The sequence below is a fragment of the Chanodichthys erythropterus genome, chromosome 18 (genome assembly GCF_024489055.1).
Source record: "Chanodichthys erythropterus isolate Z2021 chromosome 18, ASM2448905v1, whole genome shotgun sequence".
NCBI lineage: Eukaryota > Metazoa > Chordata > Actinopteri > Cypriniformes > Xenocyprididae > Chanodichthys > Chanodichthys erythropterus.
In genome coordinates, this window is record NC_090238.1 from 17,920,063 (window position 1) to 17,947,373 (window position 27,311).

The 27,311-nt window shown below is 37.4% G+C and overlaps 1 protein-coding gene across 1 annotated transcript in view; it reads right to left on the reverse strand.

Annotated features, from left to right (window-relative positions):
- LOC137006704 (neuronal PAS domain-containing protein 3) overlaps positions 1 to 27,311 on the reverse strand; it is a 352,288-nt gene that overhangs the window by 213,018 nt on the left and 111,959 nt on the right. The window contains exon 3 of the mRNA XM_067367687.1: positions 6,799 to 7,043. Coding sequence (XP_067223788.1) covers positions 6,799 to 7,043 — 245 coding nt within the window. The remainder of the gene's footprint in view (positions 1 to 6,798; positions 7,044 to 27,311) is intronic.

Consider the following 27,311-nt stretch of genomic DNA (forward strand, 5'->3'; position numbering starts at 1 on the left):
AAGAAGGAGGCGGGAACCGGCGAACATTCAACGTAACTTTAATTCCAAAATAAACAAAGAACAAAACGAAAGTAATGCCGGCAGACGTCCGCGAGGGTACCACACAAACATAATAAAACATAAAATAAAGTCCAGGCCTGGTCCTCTCTCGTCCTCCACGGTAGTCGCTCCTCCTTTTATGCTCCCGGAGCTCCTCCGTGAGGGACTCAAGGCCGGTGCGCCTCCCAGGTGAAGCTCATTAACACTCGCGCCACCGGCCTCACGCCGTTCCCTCACGGCTCTCGCCCGCCCTGGTCGCCACAACTACTTTTACTATTTAGTATATAATGTTAAGCCAAAACATTATGATCATTCACAGGTGAATTGCATATTGTTGATCATCTCCTAAAAAGCCCACATATTAAGGTCTGGGTAGATTAGATGATAAGCAAAAACTCAGGTCTCGTAACCAACGTGTGTGATGCAGGTGAAATGGGCAGGAATAAAGATCTGAGCAAAGGGCCAAATTGTTATGGCAAGGTGACTGGGTTAGAGTTTTTCTGAAATGACAAGGATTGTGGTTTGTTGCCGGTCAACATTGGTGAGAATTTACCAACAGTTGTCCGAGGAGGGACAAACCACAAACTGGTGTCAGGGTGTTGGGTACCCAAGGCTCATTAATGCACAAGGGCAACGAAAGCTATCCTGTTTGGTCAAAGCCAATAGAAGGTCTACTGTGGTACCAGTCAAATTTGAATGTTGGTTATGGGAGGCATGTGTCACAAAACACAGTCGGATGCTAACGGACTTCAAGTTCAGACCGATCAGAGTGCCTAAGATGACCCCTGTCCACCATCGAAAGCACCTACAATGGGTACATGAGCATCGGAACTAGATCTTGGAGCAGTGGAAGAAGGTCCTATTTTCTGCGCCGATCACCTGGGTAAGGATGTACTGTGGGACAACGACAAGCCAAGGGTGTGATGCCCTAGGAACTGTTCTGCTGGGAAACCCTGGGTCCGGCAATTCATATGTGCTACCTACCTAAACATTGTTGCAGACCAAGTTCACCTCTTCATGACAATGGTGCTTCCTGGTGGAAGTGGCCTCTTTCAGCAGGATAATGCTCACCGCTACACTACACACATTGTTTAGGAATGGTTTAAGGAACATTATGAAGAGTTCATGGTGTTGCCCTGGCCTTCAAATTCCCCAGAACTCAATAAAATTGAGCATCTGTAGGATGTTCTGAACCAACAAGTTTGATCCACGGCAGCTCCACCTCACAACATACAGGACTTGAAGGATCTGCTGCTAATGTCCTGGTGCCAGACACCACAGGACACCTTCAGGGGTTTATAGAGTCCATGTCTCGGCGGCCAGACACTGTTTTGGCAGCACGCAGGGGACCAACGGCATATTAGACAAGGTGGTCATAATGTTTTGACTCATCAGTGTAAAGTATATGGTGCAGTATATAACATTTATAATACAAAGAGTATACATATTGTATATTTTTTCTAAGCATGGAATAATGGGATGATCAACTAATGTAAATTTGCTAAAATGTGTGGTATATAACACAGCATGGTGCACACAATCCCAAACGTAATGGCGCATAACTTGACCTTTTCTGGTGAATGAAGCAGAAGAAATTGCAGCCACATCCCTTTAACTTTACATTTAATCATACTTTTGACTGCCGAATGAATGAATGAATGAATGAATGAATGAATGAATGAATGAATGAATGAATGAATGAATGAATGAATGAATGAATGAATGAAGTGTTCAAAAAATATTTTCACTAAGATAACTGGATGGCATTCATATGGAACATATGGTCATGCTACACAACAATGTGCAATCATGGAATAATGTCTACTGTTTCACTTACTACACTTAAATAGTAGGAAGTATTCAGTAAATGGTAAACAAGTTTAAATTATGATTAGCTTTTAGTTTCTACAAGTACAGAAAATCATGCATTTTCTTTCCAGGAAATGCATATACTAATAAAATATATACAGTCACCAATTAGCTTTGGATAAAAGCATCTGCTAAATGCATGCATGAAGCAATAGTTTTAAAGTAGCTTCATCAACACTGGTTAGCTGAGCTCAAGAACAGCAGAGTGAAGCAGCGTGGAGCTCACGTGTGTAGATAAATGTCAGGCATGAAGAGAGCAAGACATCAAAGATGTAGTGCAAAGGGGAGGGGGGGGGGTTGTTTATTGATGAAATTATGCTAATTGGGACAAGTACACAGACATTTGGCTGCTACTCCTAAAAAGCATGTTGTTATGTCCAAAAATAAATAAATAAATAAACTTTTTTATGACTGACTAAACTTCAAGAGAAGCGATTATGTTTGATAAAACGCTTGAGTTTATGGAGGTGCCGAAGGACAATGTCCCAGAAGACGAACCAAAACCATGCAAACAAAGAAAAGAGGTGATTACGAAAGCTTCTTTTCCTTCAATAAAAACAAGTGGCTTGAAAAGCAGGAGGTTTCGTTGTATTCAGCTGAGTGACACATCTATGCAATGCTGCAGTCACCAGAGATCAAACGCTGATAACCAGTGAACACGCGGCGGCTTCCAGCGCTGCCTCTAATAAAGACAGCGGGCCGCCGCATCTCAGGTATTAATCACACACAACAAAGCACTGTGTGTTTCTGTCAGTTTGTTCCACTCGCTTCCACTGACTGCTGAATAGATTATAACCCCACTGATGAGAAAACCGCCAATACAAACAGGATGTTTACAGTAGAACGGCACAACGATGACTCCACGACAAAATAAACCCACAACAGAGGAAAACTGCACTGTTCACAAGATTTCAGTCGAATTTAAGTATCATCAGATGTTTCTCCTAGAATTCAATACATTAGACACAAAAAAACTTTTATTCAGTAAGGACACGTGAAATTGATCGAAAGCGACAGAAAAGACATTTGTAATGTTACAAAAGAATTCTATTTCAAATAAATGCTATTCTTTTGACAAAAAAAAACTGCATCACGGTTTCTACAAAAATATTAAGCAGCAAAAACTTTTCAAAATAGCTAATAAGAACCATTATTGATACTTTAGCACCAATAATAATTGTTAATAAATAAGCAGCAAATCAGCATATTAAAATGATTTCTGAAGGCTCATGTGACACTGAAGACTGGAGTAATGATGCTGAAAATTCAGCTTTGCATCACAGGAATAAATAACATTTTTTAAATATTTTCAAATAGAAAACAGTTATTTTAAATTTAAATAATATTTCACAATATTTCTGTTTTCACAGCCTTGGTGATTATAAGAGATTTCTTTCAAAAACATTAATCTTTTTCGACTCCAAACATATGAACGGTAGTGTACTTTATATCAACATATAGTAAAAGTATACAGCAGCTAATGTGGAAAATGAATTTGGATATGATTGGAATATAATTGAAGAGAACTGAACTGCAAATCAGAGTTTGAGACATTATCGAAATCCCTGGAGTCTTTTTCCTTTTTTTTTACCTCCCAAGCCTCCATTTGCTCTCCATTAAATCTCATCGCTGTCTAAGAGAAACAATTGAGACATTCCAGAGATCTCGTTTGTGATTTATTTCCCCGTGGGCACTGGTGCCGCATGTAAAATAAATTCGCATTTCACTCAATTAATTCGTTAATATCAGTCTCCGAGCAGGCGTTGGCACAAGATGTTTACGCCTTGGGTGATTAAGATGGAAAAGTGAGTTTCTGACATTCCCATGGAAAACATTCAAAGCTGCTATTTTGCAAATATTTCAGCCCATTTGGAATTCCTTTCCGGTGATCATAAAAGGACAACTGGCATATGTGTCCTCGACTCAGCGGCTAACTACAGGCACAAAACGTGTCAATTGTGGAGGCAGCGCTGTAGAGTTTGGGTGTGTGCGCTTGGTGAAGTGTGGCATTTTGGCGACTGCTCGCTGCTCTGCATGCATGAATAATGAATGCACAGGTGGTGGAGGGGGGTCAGGGGCCCGCGCCATCCTCCAAACAACAGAAAGGTCATGCTTGTTTGTGCAGTGTCCTTCAACAGATGTGAAACGCTTCTGACAGAGACTAGCAAATTTCGGTTAAAACGCTCCAAAAAAATTAGTTGATGGGTCAATTACGGTAAAGGTCAACAGGCGCAAAAGGAGAGAGGCGGCTAGCTTGCGCGACTTATGATAATAAATCAACACTTGAGAAACGGAGGTCAAATTCTTTCAGTTGCGATGCCAGTAATACAGCCAGCTTTTATTACAGATAAAGGCCCCAATTCAACGCTTTGTCGCCCTGGTTTTGCATTCAACAAAAGGCGGCTTTGTTTTAATGGTGTTTGGCGACTCTCCGTCGTACAAACGGCAGCTCCAAATTGTTCTTTATTCACACAGACACAAAAAAGAACCGGAAAAATGCAGGTAGATTTTTCTCTGAGCAAAGAATCATTCCGATTCACATGAGATTTGCCAAACAATACTGCTCCGAGATTTCCCAAAAGGTTACAATCATCAGTTATTATGTGGAAATGCCTTACAAGAAGTCAACTTGGGTTTTTTTCTTCTTTTCACAGCAAATATTGTATAATGGCATCAGCGGCGGCTTCAGATCTCCATGTAAAGTCACTGGGAAATTGCCTGGAAGTCTGCACTGACAAATGAACCGGCTACTTCCAGGCACAGGAAACAATATCATTTTCTTTCAGCTCACCTTGACTCATGTGCGCAAACAATCGGAAGGAGAAATGGGCCTTGCCCTCTGTGCTCCGGGCCTGATGCAATAAGTCACCATATGCTCGTATTAGCATGCTCTGCATTACGGCGTGCGGCGCGCCTCCCGGTCAGCTGCACGCCAATCAAAACGCATGCACCTCTTTTATTCTAAACAACAATCCACCAGGAGTCAGTGGAGGATGATGAGAGAGCTCTCTGCCGCTGTAGGTCAGCCCCATCTCCTCGCTCCGATCGGAAAATAAACAGAGATTCATGAGCTCGGAGGAATCGGGAGCGGGGCTGAGTATCCATTAGCTCTAGCGATGCAGAGCAGCAAAACGGGAATCGATAACAGGTTCTGTTCGAAATGTAGTGCAAATAAAATGAGCCGCGCTACTGATTCAATTCAAACGGCTGCTGTCAATGAGATGGAAGGACACAAAGCGCCTCTCATTGTCCTAGAGGGGTTGGATTCACCTTGCTGAGCGTTCATTAATACATAGGGATGCGATGCACTTTATTCATTTCCTTCGCTTACATCATTTCCTGGACTGCATGTCGAGCACGTTGGTGTCGGACGTGTAAAAGGCACCAGTCTTGTGAACCGGCCCGACACCGAATTATTCACTATATACATTTTCTCATTAAAATGCATGCGGCTCTTCAAAGCGAGACAACAATGATACCATCTGTTGTGTGCCGGCCGGAATACACAGAACAAAGCCTCTGAAAACTGCAACAATTTACTCTTGCCTCTAACAACGTTCATGGTACTACAGCCATTCCAAATGTACAGTACATTTAAGTGCAAAGTAGCTGTAATGAATAGAATAAAATTAAATAAAATTAAATTAAAAAATAAAAGCAATAATTCAATTAAAAAAAAAATGACTACAAAAATATTATAATAAAACTGTAAATATCAGAAATAATAGTTTGTCTTTTTGTTTGAAACCCAGGCACTGAAAAAAAAATCCATACCAAATGATCCTAAGAGCATCATCTCTTTTAAATATTACATTTAACCAAGGCCATCAAATATAACGAGAAGAGCAAGTATTGAGCGCGTCTTTTTTTGTTTTCATTGATCCCGACCGCATCCTTTATCACCAACCAATTAGCATTAGTTGATTAACCAGGCCCATTACTTACCTAATCGTTACAGTCCAACTAAGAATCCATAGTTACTGTTAAATCTATAGGCTGCTTCAGTGTACTGACATTCGTAACTAATTAGGGTTCTGTAGGGCATGACACAGTCTTGTTTATTTATAACCGACAGCTATTTTTCTTCTTGAGCCTGTAGTGCAGCAAATTCCAGCCAGGAGGGAGCGAATTATGATCGCTGTGCACATCTCACTGGACTTTTTAATGCACATCCATAGTTTCACAGCCTTCTTTTTGTCCTTGCTGGTAACCAAGAGTACTAACCGATGAGCTGTTGATTTTGTGCACTGCATGTGGTTGTTTACCACTAACAATAATCTCAACTCATCCCTCAGTGTGTATAAACCAGTTTACAACGTGTTTACACTGACAATTACACTTATAATGAAGCCTTGCAGGCAAGTTTGATGAATAAAACAGAAATATTAACTTCTGGTTATGAGTTATAAGTTAGCCAGGTTTATTTTTTAATCTCGTTATGGCATAAGTTGAGAAAATGTGCACAAAAGTTGATATTGATTTTCTCATGCTAACATATGTAATATTAAACTGTTATGGCAAACATACAAATTGTATAATAGTACACTTTGTTTACTTCAATCATAAGTTTGGTAGCACTTTATTTTACAGTCCTGTTCACCATGTACATACTATGTGCTTATTATAGTAATTACAATAACTGTGTAATAACTAGGTACTAACCCTAAAGCTACCCTAAAACCCCATGTTGTTACCTTATATTAACCAGTACTTTCTTACACAAGTGCAAAAATAAATTTGAAATTATTGTCTTTAGTATTCAATATTCAGCATACTACACATGATATACATTAAATTGAAGATAACCTGGCGGAAAAAACAACAACAACAGCAACAAAAAGAGCAGAATAAAATTCAAATGTGATTTGTACAGGGAAGAATGAGTCTTACCTTTGACTGAGGTGTTGGGCGGCGGTCCTTCGATGCGCAGGTTCCATGGCGGGTCTCCCTGGTTGGCAAAGTCCCTCATCTTAAGGTAGCTGATGGTGAGGCGGATGATGGAGGCCTTATCCAGCTGGCTGGTGATGGCACCAGGGAGCGGAAGCATCTTTGCCAGCTCGTAAAACTCGAAGTTTTCCTTCCCCCGGCGCGAGCGAGCGGCGTCACGTGACTTCTCCTTCCTTAGAGCCTGCAACCTGGCAGAAACGCAAGAACGTCAGTAATATAAACAACTACTGCTAGTCAAAGCCTGACAGACTTTGCTTTCCTGTTGGAAGACGTATTATGATTAACAAAATGTCAATCCGTTATGCTTAAAATGCTTAAGCTTGTGAGGCGATGTCCCAGAAGGCAAACCAAATTTAAATTTTAAAAATTTTTATTAATAAAGAAGTGGGATCATAATTTGGCATTGTAAATTTACATTAAATAGGTATTGAAATTGACCCCATTTACTGTCTTAACACATAGTCTTAGTTTTAATTTGTGCATGTGATTATGCAGACAAAGTATTTTTCATCAAAATATAATTTAATCCACATCCAAATTGACATCACCAATTGCTCTTTTTTTTAGCCCCTCCCCAGTCATACAACCTGACAAAAAGAGAAAAAAAAAACGTTTTCATAATCCAAACAATTTCTGATGTAAATACGCAAGTCTTGATCTTCATTGTTTTTTTAATCAATCATTTATTCAATCATTGTAATTATGCTGATTTGCTGCTTAAGAAATATTTCTTATTATTATCATTGTTGAAAACTGTTGTACTGCCTAATATTTTAGTAAAAAATTTGATACTTTTTTCAGGATTCTTTGATAAACAGAAAGTTCAAAAGAACAGCATTTATTTAAAATTACTTTTATTTTTGTAACAATGTTTTTAATGCCACTTTTGAACAACATAATGCATCTTTCCTGAATAACAATATTCATTTCGTAAAAAAATATATCTTACAGTTGTAGTGTATTTACAGTAGCACAGTACAAAATTATTAATATTTATATACGAGAATACCAAATAAAATATGTTGTAAGTGACAATATTACACCATAAGTAGAGGGTAAACCATGGTTACTACTGATAGAACCAATAATATTAGCCTCTATTCATAATACACACACGTAACTCGATTCATCTCTATTGTGAATTGTAGCAACTGTATACATCCCAACATGCCTTTCTCTTTTCAACACTGCTTTTCCCAGCCAAACAAAAAGCCCTGGAGAGACGGTCTATAACTGAACTCAATAGCTGTTCCAGGCTTTTTGTTATTGACTGTATATAGTATCAAGAGCACACCTCTGTGCCAATCACAGACGGGGCAGGCAACCGCGGTGTTGTGGCGCTGGGCCACAGCAGGCTAAAGTTGCAGTCACACCGACTTTGTTGTGCTCCGTCGGGAGACCTCAACTCAATTGATTCAGTCATTGGAATCCAGAAGTGGGTCGAAGTTGTGATTAGCTTTGGCCCGGGGTCTCGTGAGACACCCCTGTGAATGACTTTTATTGCTGCCTTTTTACCACAGACACAGACGACCGGCCAGAGATCTTCTTTCCCCGCCAAGTGCTTAGACAAAGAGAAAGAAACACAACACTGAGCTAACCTCACCTGCATTTGAGCTTCGAAATGATGCTAGACGAAAACACCCAAAATATACACACGCTCCCACACACGCCTGCACAAAACAATGATTTATTATAAATTATGACTGCTGCCTCAAAGTGCTTCTGTTTATTTTAAATCAAGTGATTTACAACTCTGCAGTGAGCATTTCTCTGTATGTATTTCCTTCTGAATAAAATGATTCCCTTTTTGGTAGCAACTGCTAGCAACTCAATGGAGCGTCTATACTGGAAGTGACTGACGCCACATCTCAGAATATGGAAATACACTGGCGTAATCACTGTATGTAATATTCTACATTAGCAAAACAATTTATATATGCATGTTATAAAGTTAACCTTTTTTCCCCTCACAATTGGACATTATAATACACAATTGCGAGTTTATATCATGCAATTCTGACTTAACTCACAATTGTGAGTTTATATCTCACAATTCTGAGAAATTACGAGGTATAAAGTCAGAATTGCATGATAAAAACACACAATTGCCAGAAAAGTCAGAATTGCAAATTTATATCTCACAATTCTGGCTTTATAACTTACAATTGTGAGTTTAAATGTCGTAATTCTGAGAAAAAAATCCAAGTTTTTATTTAGCGGCGGAAACAAGCTTCCATAGTTATACTAATGGTTAGAAAGAAATGTATGGAGTCAAGTTAATGCCTTTAAGTTTTGCACAAAAATAAAGTTTTGCATAACACAAAAAAGAATTGAGCAATAAAAAAATGTTTTGCAAACAAAAATAAAGAATTGCAAAGGAAAAATAAAGTATTGAGTGGAAAAAATAAGTTTTGCAAACAAAAATAATAAATTGCAAAATAAAATAAAGTAATGCAAAAATAAAAACATAATCAATTACAAAAATCAATGACCGCTGTAATGCTATTTTATCTTTGCCACATATTTTTCATGCTCAAACCTACAAAATCATTTGCAATGCTCATTTTATTCTGCGTTTCGATCAAGCGTGCGCTCACGATAACAGTTTTCCTTTGCGCTGCACTTTTCTGTGCGGTTCTCTTTATGGCGCTGGTTTGACGTGGGGGTGGAGTCAAGAAACGGGGGCACGCCTCCACGAAATGCATTGGAGGGGAAAGTAATTGTTTAAATATTTCTTTGACATGGTTAAAAATAATGAATGGTTTGTTTTTGTTGGTTTGTTTAGCATATGTTGTCACTGATTACGACTCCTTCCAATGCATTTCTTCGTTGCGCTCTGTCTCACTGCCTGTATCCACTTTTGTGTCCTTAAACATTGTTTTTTTGGGGTCGACAGCTTATAAAAACTTATTTCTGGGTTTTTTAGCTTGTTAGCTGTACACCTTGTCACACAGCAACTTTTAGGCATTGTTCTGTTTTTTGTAATGTGTCAGAAAAGACAAGGCGGCAGCCTCACGCAATACAAAGTCAATGGAGACGGTTGGATTGTTTTTCCCCCGGTGGGCGTGATTTTCAGATTATAATAAATGCGCTCTGTCTCTATGCTGGATCTGTTCTGTTCCGATCTGCGTCTCCTGCCGATGACGTGTTTCGCGGGGGTGTGCCCCCGTTTCTTGACTCCACCCCCATGTCAAACCAGCGCCATAAAGAGAACCGCACAGAAAAGTGCAGCGCAAAGGAAAACCGGTATCGTGAGCACACGCTTGACTGAAACGCAGAATAAAATGAGCGTTGCAAATGATTTAGTAGGTTTGAGCATGAAAAATATGTGGGAAAGATAAAATAGGATTACAGCTGACATTGATTTTTATAATTGATTATATTTTTATTTTTGCACTACTTTATTTTATTTTGCAATTTATTATTTTTGTTTGCAAAACTTATTTTTTTGTGCTCAATACTTTATTTTTCCTTTGCAATTCTTTATTTTTGTTTGCAAAACATTTTTTTTTATTGCTCAATTCTTTTTTTTTGTTTTGCAAAACTTTATTTTTGTGCAAAACTTTAAGGCATTAATTTGACTCAGTAGAAAAGATTATATAAGTTTTTAAGACAGTGACCAGAAACATCAAGAGTCTGCTTCATAATTAATTTAAATATATACATAATTTAATAAATTGCTATCAGTTTAATTCATGTGGAAATGTTGTTTAATGTGTGCCCTTTGTCGACAATCCGTCATGTAATATACACACAACAGCAACAAAATTGTAGCCCAGGCAGTCATGTAGTGTGAGAAGAACAACGATCAGATGACTTTGAAAATCTTGCAGTGTGTACCTGGCATAACTTCAATTAGGGTCTACTAAAATAACTACAACTAAATAAAAAACAAAAATTAATAAACACTATATAGACATATTAACAACACAACAAAATTGCTCAAATTAAAAAAGTTAAACTAGAATATTATATCCATAATACTACTATAACATTGGGTATATGTAAACAAAATCATTTTATTTCAGTTGGAGAAGAAATATACTGCGTAAATTAGTTTTTCAGCACGTTGAAAATAAAAATGCGGCATCTGCTAAATGAAAAATGCAATGCAATTTGCTATAATGATACTTCTAGTGTAGACAGCTTCATTAACTAATAATGTGAGCGATGTAACTTTGTCACAGCATATAAGGCACAAAACATACTCTACACAGTGTTGCCATGGGGTGCTGGAGCAGACTTTAGTGTAAATTCTTCTTCTAAGGACAGGTACTGTCATGGCAGAGCAACAGTTTTGAAGAGTTAACGTGTATAAGTTATAAATCTGAATAATGCTGTTCAATTTAATGCCGCATACAACTCCGCACTGGTGTACAACCTACATAAAAAACCAAAAGCACCTCTGAAATGTATTCAAATGTATATAAATCAGATTCAACAGCTTTTTATTCATAAAGCACATTATTTTCGTTCACTTTAAGCACAAGTAAATATGCATGAACTCAGTGTATCAGCTAATAATGCACACGGCACAGGCTTTCTGGTGTTTACAGTCGCAGCGCTCTGGTCCAAGGTTTGAGTCCATTGATTTATGATTTTCAATCAAACAACTCACAACAGCCGCTTTAATGCTTCCAAAACACAACTGCCCACTTTCTGTAGCGTTCATCATGTCAAGCCATTCTGAATTAAGTCGGAAATAAATCAGCCCAGAGCTTCTGCGTTCCCTGTTGGCCGACATTTAGATTAATTTTTTACCACCATAAATGCTAAATCAGTTATAGCAAGTGCCGAAAGATGGGGAGAGAAGAATGCCTTGATGGATGAAAAACGACTGTTGGTGGAAAAGAAAATCAGCAGATATTGTCTTCACATTTTATCAACGAACAAAAAGCAACATAAAATATGAAATGCCACAACGCAAAAATATTCTGGAGTGCTTAATCTTGATGTAGCTTCACAATTCCAACTCTGCTTTAGTAATGGTCAATAATTCCCAAGCAACTTCCAGCAAAAAAAGGCCCAATTGCCCATTACCTCCAAAAGAACACCAATGATGCCTCGCACAGATCTAATACTATAGTCGCAGTTGTGATCAATTTTAATCCTGTATGAAACTATCATTTCAACATCAAATATAGATTTGCTTGCATACAAGCGATGGATTTCTATTCTCGATGGTGTGGAGCGCTCCAGCACAAGAATAAAAACTCCATTTGATGGTCTGCTGCTCAGACAGTATATAAAACCAGTTGTAATGGTTGTTTGGATGCAAAGTGCAACAGAGCAGCAGAATTTCATTTGTTCCACAAACTTGGAAGGCATTATGCTGTCCTGCCAAATACATCTTGATACACCAAGGTTAGGTGACCTTCATTTTCGTGACATATTTATTACGTACTATGGGAAAATGCAACAAACACGAAATCACGGTGATACCACGGGCCTCGTGTGACTCTTGCGGGACCTTTCAGGGAAATGGGAAAGAGCTTTGTTTTGTGGTATGGACTAACGGCAGCAGCTCTTGAGTAATGAGTGCTGTGTTATTGAACGGCCTGTTTTCTGAGCACAAATTTATGATTTTGCCATTTCCTGCTTCCAGGCTGGTATAAAAATACTTCTAGATTATCTGCAATGAACATAAATGTGCCATAAACCTTTTCAGAGCGTATGCATCCTGAAGGGTTAGAGTTTATGCACATGGAAACATCCTGTAACAGTAAATAGCCAATTGGTGACAACATCATATTTTCATCAGAAAGACAAAAATCAATACAATATATAACATTGAATCACAACCCATTTTACTTTTATAATGTGACATATTTCAAAGTAAACGTAGTGCAGGATATGATTGTATCCATCAGAAGCTGAAAGGATCATGAAAAGTGGGCGTGACAAATCAGAATGGAGCCATTTGATTGGAGGGGAGGGGCTTAATAACATCAGCTGCTAAAAAGTTGTTTCAGGAGCAGATCAAGTTATTTTATTTCAGTTAAAGATTATGAAGTTAAACATTTGTTCCTTCGGAATAACATGATGAAACAATTTATATTTAATCATTTAGCAGATGCTTTTATCCAAAACAACCTATAAATGAAGAGAAGCAATCAAACAATATGCAATTTTTTTAAACAAATATGTAAATAAGGTACGAGAGGCTGTGCTGTATCATAAATAAGTCATGGCTGAAGGGCGTTGTTAGGCATGACGCGAAGCGGAGCATTAGCCTATTGCCTACCTTATTGTACCTTAGTACCTTATTGCTTTTATAAAGGGTTACCACACAATACAAATATTAAAGCTAAAAATATGTATCAATGCAACTTTCATGAAGTAAAATTTCACTAAAAGCCTTCCTTACGCCCAAAAAAATAGCCCCTGACCGTGAACAGCAACAGAAGTTACATTATTAATCCATTGGATGGTGGCAAAGACTGTCTTTATGAATGTGTCAATCAGTAGCGAAGACTTTTACATTGAAAAGACTGAATTGTTGTGAACAAGGAACAAGACGCAACTGACAAATGCTGAGCGCTGTCAGTCATGGGAAAACCCCTTAACTGTTAAAAGGACAAGATAATACATTGGACATTTAAACAGATTTTTTATTATGCACATAAGACTGACCTGAAGGAAAATCCAAAAATCTGAATGCAAGTAATAAACTCACTCACTCGATCTCTTTCTCACAATACTCTTCTACATAATACAGTAAGCTTCAATGAACAATATCAATCGAGAACAAACAGTTTACGTTGCTAAGAGTGGTCGCTAAGGGTGTTGTGTAGTGATACACAGAACAGTTGGGTGAAGCGGTCATAGCCATGTTTTATCGTGAATAAAACACAGCTATTGACCAATCAGAATCAAGGACAGGAACTAACCATTTTATAAAAAGAATATAAGTGTTAGTGTTAATGGGTAAAGTGTTGGCGAAAAAGATGTGTCTTCAGCAGTTTCTTGAAAATAGACAATAATACCAGAAAAGGGTATTAAGAATGTGAACAGGGTCAATTTTGATTTCATGTAGAACAATACTTTTTTATGAAGAGGAAACTAAAATAACCAAAGCAGACCTGGTTGAAATAAAAGCGATAGGTTAGGAAACAAGATTATGGACTTGAGGAAAAATGTTAATAAATAAATAAATCGCATATTCTTTTTATATGAGAAGTTTGGCTGTAAACAGTAATGGCATATGTTCTAAAATTCTGTTATTGGGGATTTAAATACTAAATATTTAATAGGCCTACTTATATCACTTAAATGCATACCTCATGTCTTTAGTGACCCGGGACGTCATTCACTACCCTCCTCCTCATTCATTTTTTAAAGTTAGACATCAACCTTCTTGGTATTCCTCAATCAATTCATTATAAAGAATATAACAAGGAAAAAAAAAATCATAAAATTATAAAAGAATGACTATTTTTGTATACATTTTTTGTAAAAATTGTATAGGGTCGCTAACGACCCGATGTGTGTATGAGTGTATGTATATTTTTTCTGCACAACAATAATTGAATCTTAGATGACGGAATAAGTGCAATTCACCTTTATTCCACAAGGTGACAATGTCTGATACACAATGCTGAAGTGATTCAGACTGAAAACGAAATAATAAGAAAAACATGAAATGGCTCAGCGATTTACTGCAGAGCAAGTACTGAACGCAATCAAATATGACTGTAACTGTCACTGGATGGATCTGGTGAAGCTGTTAGCAACCTAAATATTGATTTTGAAGATGTTGAAAATTATCTAGTTTTGATAATACGTTTGAGATCGCGAATGGGCTCATATTTGTGACCTCAAACATAAAACTAGCCTATTATTTGCTGAATTTACTGGGAAATGAGCTCTGACAAGGACAGTGATGATGGCATAAAACATCTGCTCAAACGGAGCCCTTTCAAGCTCCAAAAGGAAACAAAATATGCTTTATTTTATTCTTCTTTAATTGTTTTATATTATCGCGACAGGTAGAGATTAGATATAGTGTTAGATATAGATCTTGGTCGATCTGTGTTAGATATAGATCTGGGTCGATAAAGACCCGAATATGTAAGAATGATTGGTGAAACATTCATGCATTTAAGGGATATATCAGAATCATATTTTAAGAACCTTTTTAAAGACATTTGAACCTTACCTTACCTTACGGTGATCGACCGTATTGCCCTATATAAATTAGTAAATCTGACACACACACACACACACATACACAAAAACATCAAGAGGCTGAAAGTTCTGCAAATGATCATTTAGGGTTGAGGTAATTGCCTTCATCAGTGTAGAAAAATCAGGCAGAAGAGAAATGTCACTTTAGATTATCTTCTTGCCTCCTGAAGCAATAGATGACACTTGATCAGAGACTAAATGCCAAAACCAATCAATTCCTTTTGTGACTCTTCACCATGCCGCAGTAAAAAAGGCCATAGTCTTGGTTCTTCTAATTAAAGTAAATGCTATCTCCTTGGTAACCTCATTAATATTCTCATTGACTTGGTTATACATACAGTGTGTCATATGACTGGTCAAAATTAGATGGAGCAGTTTTATTACTCTGTATATTACGCTCAGAAAGACTATATTTCATATACAGTTTGATGAAAATACTTTTGAGTAAAATAACTTTAAAGGTTACATCCTTTACATTTTTAATCTACAAGGTTGTTTGCACCAAACACAAGTTATTTAGTTAATTCAAATTCACATTTTCCACTCTCTCTGACCCTTAGAATTAAACAGGCTGTTTTATACTGTACTTTAAGACTCTATATGTAAATAAGCTCTGTTATGAACTTTTCGCATGTGAAATGAGGAGCAACGCCCCCATCTAGTTGCTGGATACTGAATAGGCATTGATATTGTAAACTTTGGTGGTCATTAGGGAGGAGGCTTTGTTTTCTGACTGTCTACATACTTCATCAAACTCTTATCTCAAAGAGCAATAAAACACTGTTTTTATTTATTAGTACAACAACTATAAAAGTACTATCACAAACTAAGCCTCATCTGGAAATGCATTAGAACACAATTCTTGCAGCAATCTTTAAGAGCCTACAGAAAGTGCTACTACATACTGAATCATAGGCTAGCTGAGTTCAGACGTGCATCGTTAAGTGCAAGGTTACGTCTCACACAGCGCACTAATTCCCTTCAAGGTCTGTGCGTACTTTCCTCTCAATCAGTAAAATGGATCCGGTTCTGATGTCAGTGTCCATTGCTTTCATTACCCTCAAAGTTCTGTCATTCGACTGTTCGTTTGTCCTGTATGTGCGTGTGTGGGAACACATTGACATTCTTCATTAATATGGACGTCAGTTCAGGAGATCTATAGATGCGCTACTGTCATACATCAGCAAGCGCCGCTCTGTTACTAAACAAGAGGCTGGTGTTTACATTGGTTATGCTCAGTACTTCGTTTGAAAAACTAGCCAACCTTAATATGATGAATCAGAGGACTGTAAACCAAATTTTGACTATTCAAAAATGTATGTTAATGAAACTTAAACTTGTCCAAAACCTGTAAAATGTTGCCGCCTCCACCAGTATACACATGTTGAAATGCATCAACAGTGCCTATAGAAAATCATCATACCCCTTTGAAATAGTTAACTTATTTGTAGTACAGCCTGAAATCAAAACCCATTCCACAAAAAAAGCTTTTCCAGCTTTATTTACAAATTTGCCTAACAACAAAAAAGAAAGGGGAAAAAAAAGCTTCGTAGAGCCACCTTTTGCTTTAATTACAGCTAATAATCTTTTTGAATATGTCTGTATGTACTAGCTTTGCACACCTAGATTGGGGAATATTTGCCCATTCTTCCTTGCAGAATTGCTCAAGTTAAGTCTAATTCTGTGGTGAGTGGCAATGGACTGCTCTCTTCAAATCAGATTTAAGTCAAGGACATTCACCCTCCTATCCTTAAGCAATTACGTTGTTCTTTTGGCGCTATGTTTAGGATCATTGTCGTGTTGGAAGGTGAATGACCTGCCTATCTTCAGCTGTCTAGCAGGGGGATGAAGGTTTTCCTCAAGAATTTGGATGTACTTGGCAGCATCCATTTTCCCTTCAATCCTGAACATTCGCTCAGTCCTCGCTGAAGAGAAACAACCCCACAATATAATGCTGCCACCACCATGCACAGTAGGTACAGTGTATGGTGTGCTTTGGGTGGTGTGCTGTGTTTGCTCTTCGCAAAAACATAGCGCTTGGAGTTCAGTCCAAAAAGGTCAATTTTGGCCTCATCAGACCATAGCACCTTTTGAGATGGCATCAAAGTCTTCCAGGTGTTTTTTCGCATAGTGCAAACGAGACTGAGTGTGGCACTTTTTCAGGAAAGGCTTCTTTCTTGCCACACTGCCATACAGGCCAGCTTTGTGTAAAGCTTGTGAGGTGAAAGCTTGAAAGTTGTCACATGCACAGACTGACCAGTCCCAGCCATAAAGCCTTGTAAGTCCTTCAAAGTTGCCTTTGGCCTCTTGGTAGCTTCTCTGATCTCATGTCTTCCTAGCTCGGTCACCAAGTTTGGTGGACCAGTGTGTTGGTGGTGCCAATTGCTTTCCATTTCTTAATGATAGTTTGAACTCAGAGGGATAGCTAAAGCCTCCTAAATGTTCTTGTAGCCTTCTTCTAACTTATGCCTAACTTTATCCCGGAGGCCTTTTGAAAGCACTTCCCAACCATGGTGAATTCTTTGCAGTACCAAGCCCTACTAACAGTGGAATCACAAGAAACAGCTAGTTTTATTCTGAATTAATCAAAACCACCACACCTGGTGCCAGATGGACCAATTATCCTGGCATTTGATCAGGAAGTTGTTTGGTTGCACCTGAGCAAGTTTATAATGGTATACTAAGGGGCTGATAACTTTAACAAACCAGGTATTTCACTAATTAATTTTTAATAATCCTCCAGAATGTTTTAAAATGTTATTTTCACTTTGATGATGAGGGTTATAATGTGTACATACAGCTCCAAAAAGTTAGTTTTATTTTATTTCCAAGGTGTAATGTGACAAAAGGTAAAGATTTTCAATGACTTTCTATATATTCTATGTACATCCAATCTTGTACATATTTATTATGACTTTAAACATGAGGTTGGTTTAAAATATAATACCTACAAATTATGCAGATTGAAGCGCTCTACATAACCTTTTTTTCCCCCTCTGGAATAAAATCCTTCCTTGCGACTCGCTGTCTTACAGCTTCCTTGTAAACCCATTTGAAGGCTTTCTGGAAGGCCACATTCACAGTGAATTGCCCCTCTTGTCACAGAGTGGCATACACTCTCATAATGCTCAGAATGCAATTTACTGAACACTTTCATAAAGGCTAGTCTCTCTTAGCTAAAAGCAATTTATTGTCTCTTTTTGTTTAGCTTTAGAACGAAGAGAAAGTGGGGTGACAGAAATAACCGCACAATGTTTGCACAAACTCCAGAGCAGCAAAAGCAGATAACAGGCATCAATTTAGTAAAAATACACATTTTTAGCTAATAATGAAACCTAAATTGTGTTTTTCCACATTGAAAGGTTCGGTTCGGACAAGAGGTTCCATTCCAAAACTCACCATGTTCACTAAAATGACCCATAATGCTTTGAAACAGGAAGCACTTATTTTAATGCTTCAGCTCTTCAAAAACAAGCTTTAAAAAAAAAAAATGTGGGTTTGAGAATCCCACAGTGCTTTTTATTTTATCTCTCAACAGACATGACATCTCAATGGCCAGCGATTGCCCAGCAGATTCGTGCAGTGTCAGAGGGGCCGTGGGCGTATGATTGGCTGTTTATAGCACACAGGTGACCTGACTGGCTGGACAAAAAGAGGTTGTCAGAGGAAAAGGTCACAGTGTTGCTTGTACAAAGTGAAACTCGTGTCAGAGCCACAGAGAAAGAGGCGTGCTGTATTATACCTGCTGAATCACAAGCTCAAGGTAGAAATATACCCTTCAACTCAATGTCTCTGTCTCTCTCTCTCTCATATATATATGTATATTATATACACATATACATATACATATACATATACACAGAGAGAGAGAGAAAGAGAGAGAGAGAGAGAGAGAGAGAGAGAGAGAACATGAAGGTGTGCAAATAATGACAGAATTTAAATTTTGGGGGGGAGCCATTGCTTAAATATCATACGTACAATTTTATATATTAATTACTCTAAAATTACAGAATAAACACATTTGTAAAGAAACACCAATAGGCTACTCATTACTCAAGACCAGCATAACCATAGTTATCTGCGTGTCTGTGGTTTAAATTGTGTGGGGAGCTGAGCTGTGTAGGGGCCCACAGGGGCCCCTCTCTTGCGATCAGAGGGTGGGCTTGTCAGCGCTGATCTCCTGTCAGTTTGTAATTAAGAGGGCTGTGGAAAGCCACGAGAGCAATGCTGCTCGCCGGATCTCTGCACCGCAGCAAATCCCGTTAGCTGTGAATAAACCCATTGGGGGCGGCACAGGTAAGCCAGACGCAATGCGATTACATGGCAAAAGCGGTGCTTGAAAAGCCAAATCGCCAACACAAAACACCCAGTCTTCATTTCTGCACATTCTCTCCTGTGTGAGCCAAAAAAAAAAAAAAAAACCCAAAACATGACAAACGTGTAAACCAGGACTGAATCGAACACAGTAAAAGCCATGAGAGATGTTTAAATTGTGTGAGGATTATTACTATTATTACTAATAATGTAATTAATATTATTAATGTATGGCAATTTAATATATAATATACATTATATATAAATACATACTTATATATATATATATATAAGGGCTGCCCTCAACTAAAGATTTTTCATGTTGATTAAAAGTCATTCATTTTAAAGTGTTAGTTCACCCAAAAATGAAAATTCTGTCATTTATTACTCACCCTCATGCCGTTCCACACCTGTAAAACCTGTTAATCTTCGGAACACAAATTAAGATATTTTAGTTGAAATCCGATGGCTCCGTGAGGCCTCCATAGGGATCAATGACACTTCCTCTCTCAAGATCCATAAAGGTACTAAAAACATATTTAAATCGGTTCATGTGAGTACAGTGGTTCAATATTAATATTATAAAGCGATGAGAATATTTTTGGAGCGCCAAAAAAACTAAATAACGACTTATATAGTGATGGACGATTTCAAAACACTGCTTCAGGAAGCATCGAAGCACAGATGAATCAGTGTATCGAATCTGCTGTTCGGGGCGCCAAAGTCACGTGATTTCAGCCGTTGGCAGTTTGACACGCGATCTGAATCATGATTCAACACACTGATTTTTCTGTGCTCCGATACTTCATGAAGCAGTGTTTTGAAATGGGCCATCACTAAATAAGTCGTTATTTTGTTCTGTTTTTTTGGCGCTCCAAAAATATTCTCGTCGCTTTATAATATTAATATTGAACCACTGTGCTCACATGAACTGATTTAAATATGTTTTTAGTACCTTTATGGATCTTGAGAGAGGAAGTGTCCATTGTTCCCTATGGAGGCCTCACCGAGCCATCGGATTTCAACTAAAATATCTTAATTTGTGTTCCGAAGATTAACAAAGGTTTTACGGGTGTGGAACGGCATGAGGGTAAGTACTAAATGACAGAATTTTCATTTTTGGGTGAACTAACTCTTTAAGCATGAGTCGACTAATCGCACATTTATTAATAAACCATATAAATCAAAATAAAGAGCCTTTAATGCCTACAGCCTAATCAGTGTTCAAGCACACAAAAGCTTGCCACAGCGCACCGGCAGAAGTAATGATTATGAATGCATCGGGGGGAAAAAAGCAAGAAGACTGCTTTACCATTTTAATAATTAATTGATAAACTATTGTTTTCTGTATTTTCGGCTGCAGTTGAAGATGTTGAGTTGTCATCTCCGCAGTAGTGGACACACCTATATGCACATTTTGTATGGATTATATAACCAAAGAAGATTTGTTTTCCATTTCAATTGGTTCATTTAAAAGTAGACATTTCGCTTTTTTATAGATATCTTTTTCATGACCTGTGAGGCAAGTTTACATGGAGTTTCAGTTCGTTTCCAAGTTCATAAAGAGAGACGGCAGATTGCTTTCATTATTTTACAAAAGCATACATTTTTTTTCTTATTGTGAGCGCATGCAAATAAAAGTAGACTCTTTACAGATTCAAAAGATGTATTACTTTTATCTGTATGATGACCATAAATGAGTATTTTAAAGGTGCAATGTGTACATTTTAGCAGGGTCTATTGAGAGAAATGCAATATAATATACATAACTATGTTTTCAGTGGTGTATAAAGACCTCACATAACGAACCATTATGTTTTTATTATCTTAGAAAGAGCCATTTCTATCTCATACACCACGGGTCCCCTTACAAGTTAAATCTCCATTTTGCGCCGACATATTTCTACAGCTGCCCTAAACGGACAAACTGCTCTACAGAGAGTGTTTGCTTGACTGACTACTCTCTGCTGTCTCAGACAATGACATTTGTCCTGTGTTGGCTACTGTAGCTTCTATATATTGCCATTTGCAACCTCGCCGCTAGATGCCGCTAAAATTTACACATTGTACCTTTAAGTGCAAGTGATCACACGGACACCTCGAAGTTAACTGTCATGCAGTAAGCGCACTACTACTCAGCACACTTTAATAGCCCGCATTTTTCTAGGTTAATGTTAAAGTGAGCGGCCATGTAAAGTTGCTACTACTTACATCTTTCATGCGATACACTATATTTGAAGTCGATGAATGAACGTTTGGATGTCCTGCCCGATGTACTGTATTTACCATTTAGACCAGCTGTTAATTATCTGTCCGTCACAGACTGTGTGACTTCGCCACTTCCTGTGGAGAATTGTTTTCTTGTGACTAATACAATTTTGGTTGAATAAGCCTCTTTTCGTGGACTAACAGTTAAACGACTATTAGGGGGCAGCCCTAATATATCAGACTGTATAACAGAATATATAATTTAAATGTTATATAAATTGTGTCTCTTGATTATTTTAATAATAATATACAATATAATATATACTATAAATTATATTAACATATTAATAGTGATTTATTATCGGTACATAATACATTTTGTGTCAAATAAATATGAATTATGATTAGATTATATGAATTATGATTACGAAATTATGATTATTATATATTGACATTAATAATAAACAATTATGATTATAATGAATGCAAATCAATTATCAATATTATTAATATTAGTATTATCAATATAAATATGATTATCAATACTACCATTATTATTATTATTATTATCATTATCAATATCATTATCATTATCATTACTATTATTATTATTATTATTAATAAATAACAGATTTTAAAATGTATACAAGTGGAACAAAACACTTGTTCGGCCGAGCAGGCGTGAATATCGATTATTGATCATATCAAGATTTTTTCTCAATATACCAGTATAACATTAGAGCACTTTGCTGTGATTGACCAAATAATCGCAACAGAATTTTATAAGGTGTACAACAACACTGTTCATAATAATCCCAGTTGTAAAATTGTCATTTCCTCCATTTAAAACGGCTTCATGACTGCAACCACAAGCTTCCATCAAACAGAAGCAAAAACCACCTGACCAGCTGAAGCACAATGGTCATTTTCTCTCCATCTCTCTCTCTCTGTCTGCTTCGCCTTCTCTCCCGGCCGTTTCCCAGCTGCACCTGCTGCGGGCGGCCCGTTGAGGTGGAACGGCTCAGTATTAGCTGTGAAATTAGCAGCGCTGTCTTGTTAAAGAGCTGGCACACTCTGCGGAGGGATAGACACTGTTAATGGCATAAAAGCCCTCATCACCTGGGAGCCACACAATTACTTGAGCCAAGGCTCAACGCCATCTTCTCCTGTCCCACACTCCCCCACACTCACCCCCCTCTGTGAGCCGTCCCTCAAACAGCTCACTTCTCTCCGCCTGGCCTCCCGCCAAAACCCCAGACAGAATGAGATCTCTCTCTCTCTCACTCTCTCACTCTATGTCCTAAATCATATCTCAAGTCAATGCCCCACTCTACTAAAACACACTAAATTCAAATCCTGATGTTTGCTAGTGATGAAGCTGATGCTCTCAGGCTCTCAGGCAGACATTAAAGACAGAGAGAGAAACACAAGGGCATGTTTGAAAAGGACAAAACGGCATTTGGATCAGTGTTCTTGTAAATACAAAGGGCTCAGCAATATTACATCATAAAATAAACAAGGCGTTCAGCTCGTCAACCTTCAGATCGCAGTTACATTCTGACCTGCCAAAAAGCTGTATTCAATTTTCCAAAATCAAAAGCCACAGAGTAACTGTATATTTATAAAATGCTTTAAATTCGAAACAACTAACAGTACATCAATCACAGGAACGGACTTCTTGGAAGAACATGCTGTTTAAAGGGACATTCACTCAAAATTAAGTATTATTTACTTTTTTTCTTCACAACACAAAAAGAGACATTTTGAAGACTGTGCTGGTTGCTCTTTTCCATGTATTTAAAATAAACAGGAACCAAGGCTTTTAACCTTCAAAAAGAAAAATGTTTACCATTATTCACATAAATTGATTTTTCAGTGAGCTGTTAACCACAAACCAACAATTTTTTAAGAATTTTAAAAAATAATAAATTATTTAATTTAATATATACAGTAATTTCACACATTTAATAATTTAATAAATAAGGTAATTTAACAAAGTAAATTAATGCCAAGCCCAAAATGTAAAAAGTACCAAAATTTCTTCATTCTGTGTGAAAAAGTGCAGATATTTGTATGAATTGCTGACTGGTGTGAGGGTGTTGTCCCTAAAATCAACCCACAATCATCTGATCAATTCCCCAAGGACAAATTCAAGTCCCGCCCTACATTTGACATGAAAAGCCATTTCACTCGGATATACTTCACAATAGAGAATAAAAGACTATTGCAACCTCCATTTCATGCTGACTTTAATGTCACCACAAAATAAAGTTTAGTATGAATTTAGTATGAATATGTTAGCCTTACTCTTATCTATAAGCTAGTGTGCTCAAAAATAAGGACAAAATTCGTATTTAGATTGGATTTTCTGTCCAATCAAATGCTCTCTAGAATCTGAAGTGTCCCGCCCCCTACGCTATAAATACATGCTAAAGCTGCGGCTGAAATCGGTTACTTAACTCGTTTACTGTTTTCTACATGGTGAATGGCACATAGTGCACTATATAGGGCATAGGGAACAATTAAGACAGTGTAAATATGCTTTCCATTGAGGCAAAAAAAGTCTGATTTCACGTCAGTGCCACGCGAACCGCCACCGCGCGCACAGTGTGCTATAGGCAAGAGACATGAGAGCACAGAGTGGATCAAATGTACAAGTCGGCACAGGCCACAAAACATATCGGACCCGTTTGAATTCTGCACAGAATGCTATATTTTAACGCGACGTGGAGGAGATTAGAAGGAAACTGAGGCTTAACCAAGCTCAACAGCTCTGGCCGAGCTGTGATATAAGCGAAACGCTATTGGCTATTTTAAAAAAAGAGGAGGAGCTGTTCTATATGTCCCGCCCTGTCTTCCTATTTCAATGACACTTCGCATTCCGAGTCACTTCACTGAGCCTTTAAGTGAATTCTACAGAGATTCTATTGTTTTAAATCCTTTTGAAAATTGAATTTGGTGTGAATATTCCATTACTCACATAATCTAGCTGCCAGCTGAAGCGAAAGGGAAGGCCACAGGCATTTGTCCAAAGCTCAGCTTTACACGTGTACGTTCCTCAGATCATATGCATGTATTTACATACACCTCCTGCCGTTTAGCAGCCATGCCAAGCAAACAGACAGTGCTGCAGAGGGCAGAGCGGCTGAGAGGGAGGCCATCAGTGCTGGAAAGGGCATGTTATGGAGGGGATATATATACTCACACAGCTCTGAGATCAGCCTCTCTGGTCTAATTACTTGCCACGGATCCTGGAAGCACACAGAGCAGTGGAGGAACGGCAACAGCGGTGCCCTTCTCTCGCTCACATCAGGAGCCTGGAGTTCGGGCCCCGTCCACGCCAGTCAGCTGGGTCCTGATCAAAGCACTGCGCACTCTACTCCACACCGGGTCAGAAGCACAACAACCTGTACAAGATTTACGGCCTCAATAATGAATGAGAGAAACATTTTGAAGTAATTGGCTGTGCACAGGTACCCATCTCTCCACCAGGGGAGCTTGTTTGTACAAAGCAACATAAGCTAAATAATTGATGCACAATGCAGCGGCGCACTCGGTTCGCCTTGATTTGGAACATGCTCAGAGTTGCAGTGTTATGCCGCTGATGACAATCATTGTTTAGGAAAACAAAAAACGTTTTGATAGAGAGAGAAAGAGAGAGAGAGAGAGAGAGAGAGAGAGAGAGAGAGCGTGCTAGCTTCTTTCATCACAGACGTTCTAAGCCAAATCTGCAACGACCTGACTACTGATTCATGAAGGTCTCTGCTCTACAACAACAATAATCATGAAAAATGCACCCTGCACTACTTGCTACTGAAGTTGGGCTTGTTTGATGGCTTTCTTTTTACAGATTAGGCCTGCCTCTGATGTTCCACATGTCTGTAAAATTGCACTCGCTTGCATTTTTTTTTTTTTTTTTGCTCTGTTTAGGCTCTGGTCACGCATGTTAATAAGTGGAGGTGATACAAGTGAAAACAGGATCCTTTAATCATAATCAAACTTTACCATATGAAAATACACATACAGTATTTATTTTGTATTGTGACTTTATGCATTAAATTAGGCATCATCTTAGGCATATTATTAATTTTGCATATTATATTTCAATTCGACTATTATTATTAATAATATTATTAACCAAGAAATATAATTATTAATAACACATTAATACAGTATGTTTTGTTTTGGTTATTAATTGTAAAAAAAAAAAAACTGAAAATAATAAAAGTTAATATAATTGTTAAAGGTGAAATAAAATATTAATTATTACAAAATTTTGCTATTATTATTATTAACACTAATAATAATTTATATATATATAAATTATATATATAAATAATATTAATATAATAAATAGTATATATATATATATATATATATATATATATATATATATATATATATATATATATATACTATTTATTATATTAATATTATTATTAAAAACATGAATAAAGTGTGTTGTTTTTGGTTGATAATTGTAAAATTAATTTAGTTTATTTCATAAATTAAATTAAATTAAATTAAAAAATAAAATAATAAAATAAAATTGAATAAAATAAAAAGATAAAATAAAATGGAAAAAAAATAAAAAATATTACTTTACTAAACTAGATGCTAACCAATGTTAATGTAATTGGTAAATCTTAAACATTAAATATTAATTTTTAAATTATTGAGAGTTTGTTTGTTTTAACTGCAAAGCACTGCACCAAGTCAAAACTGTTAAATCCCATGTAAATCATCATGTACACCTGTAGCTTTTCTCCTCAAAGTTAGGGTAGGTATTTGGGTGAAAGAAACATTTGACGCCAGAACGTTCTGCTGACAGGTTGAATTTTGTACGGGTAAACACTTTTCAATTTATTTTCTTTGTGCATTGTTCTTCATTTATCCGACTAACGTGTACACCTCCGCAGTGTGTTTGTTTACCTGTGTTCGCTGTTATTTATGGTGTTTGTTGCATGTGCAATTTGTATAATGTGCTAATAAAACACTCGGTGAGACAGTGCACAATCTGCTTTGCGAATGATAAAGGAGCCAGAATGGGGACGGCCGTTATCTGAGCTCTAATCAGAATTCATATTGTTAACACACTGCCAGCACTTCCAGTGCCTCTACAATATCAGCCATATTATTATCATAGAGCCACTATAAAGGATATTGCCGGCTATGGCAAGCTCTTATCCACGGGAATGTGGCGTTATTGCTTTTCACATCAGGTCCATATCTGGGTGACAGGACGTCACAGGACACTTCAAGGTAAAGGAGAGCAATAAGATCTACTGTAATGGCTGTTTCAGTGAGTGTAGAAATAGTTTAGGATGGAAAATAAATGTGTCCGAATAATATTATTTAATAATTTTTCCACAGTGCTGAAAAAATGACACCAGCATTACAAATGGAAATACAGATGACAAAAGCCAAATTCAGATTGATTTACTAGGACAGGAAAACCCAGAGGACATTTGTATTGCTCCGAGGTTGATATTTCGTAGCTCAGGAGACTTAATGGAGTTCTCAGTCATGTGTCAAGTAAGAATAAACGTTATTTCAGATGTGTTCCTGAAGAGAAATAAATATAGATACAAATGAGATATACAGTAATCAAGCGTAGCGTTAGTTCTGGCAGGTCACGTCAGTCAAGCTCGCATCAGCTGACTGTCAGCTGATCCATGTCTACTTATACGAATAAGACACCTATCACAGCATCCCTATATATAAGGCCCATTCAATATTATCAGTAG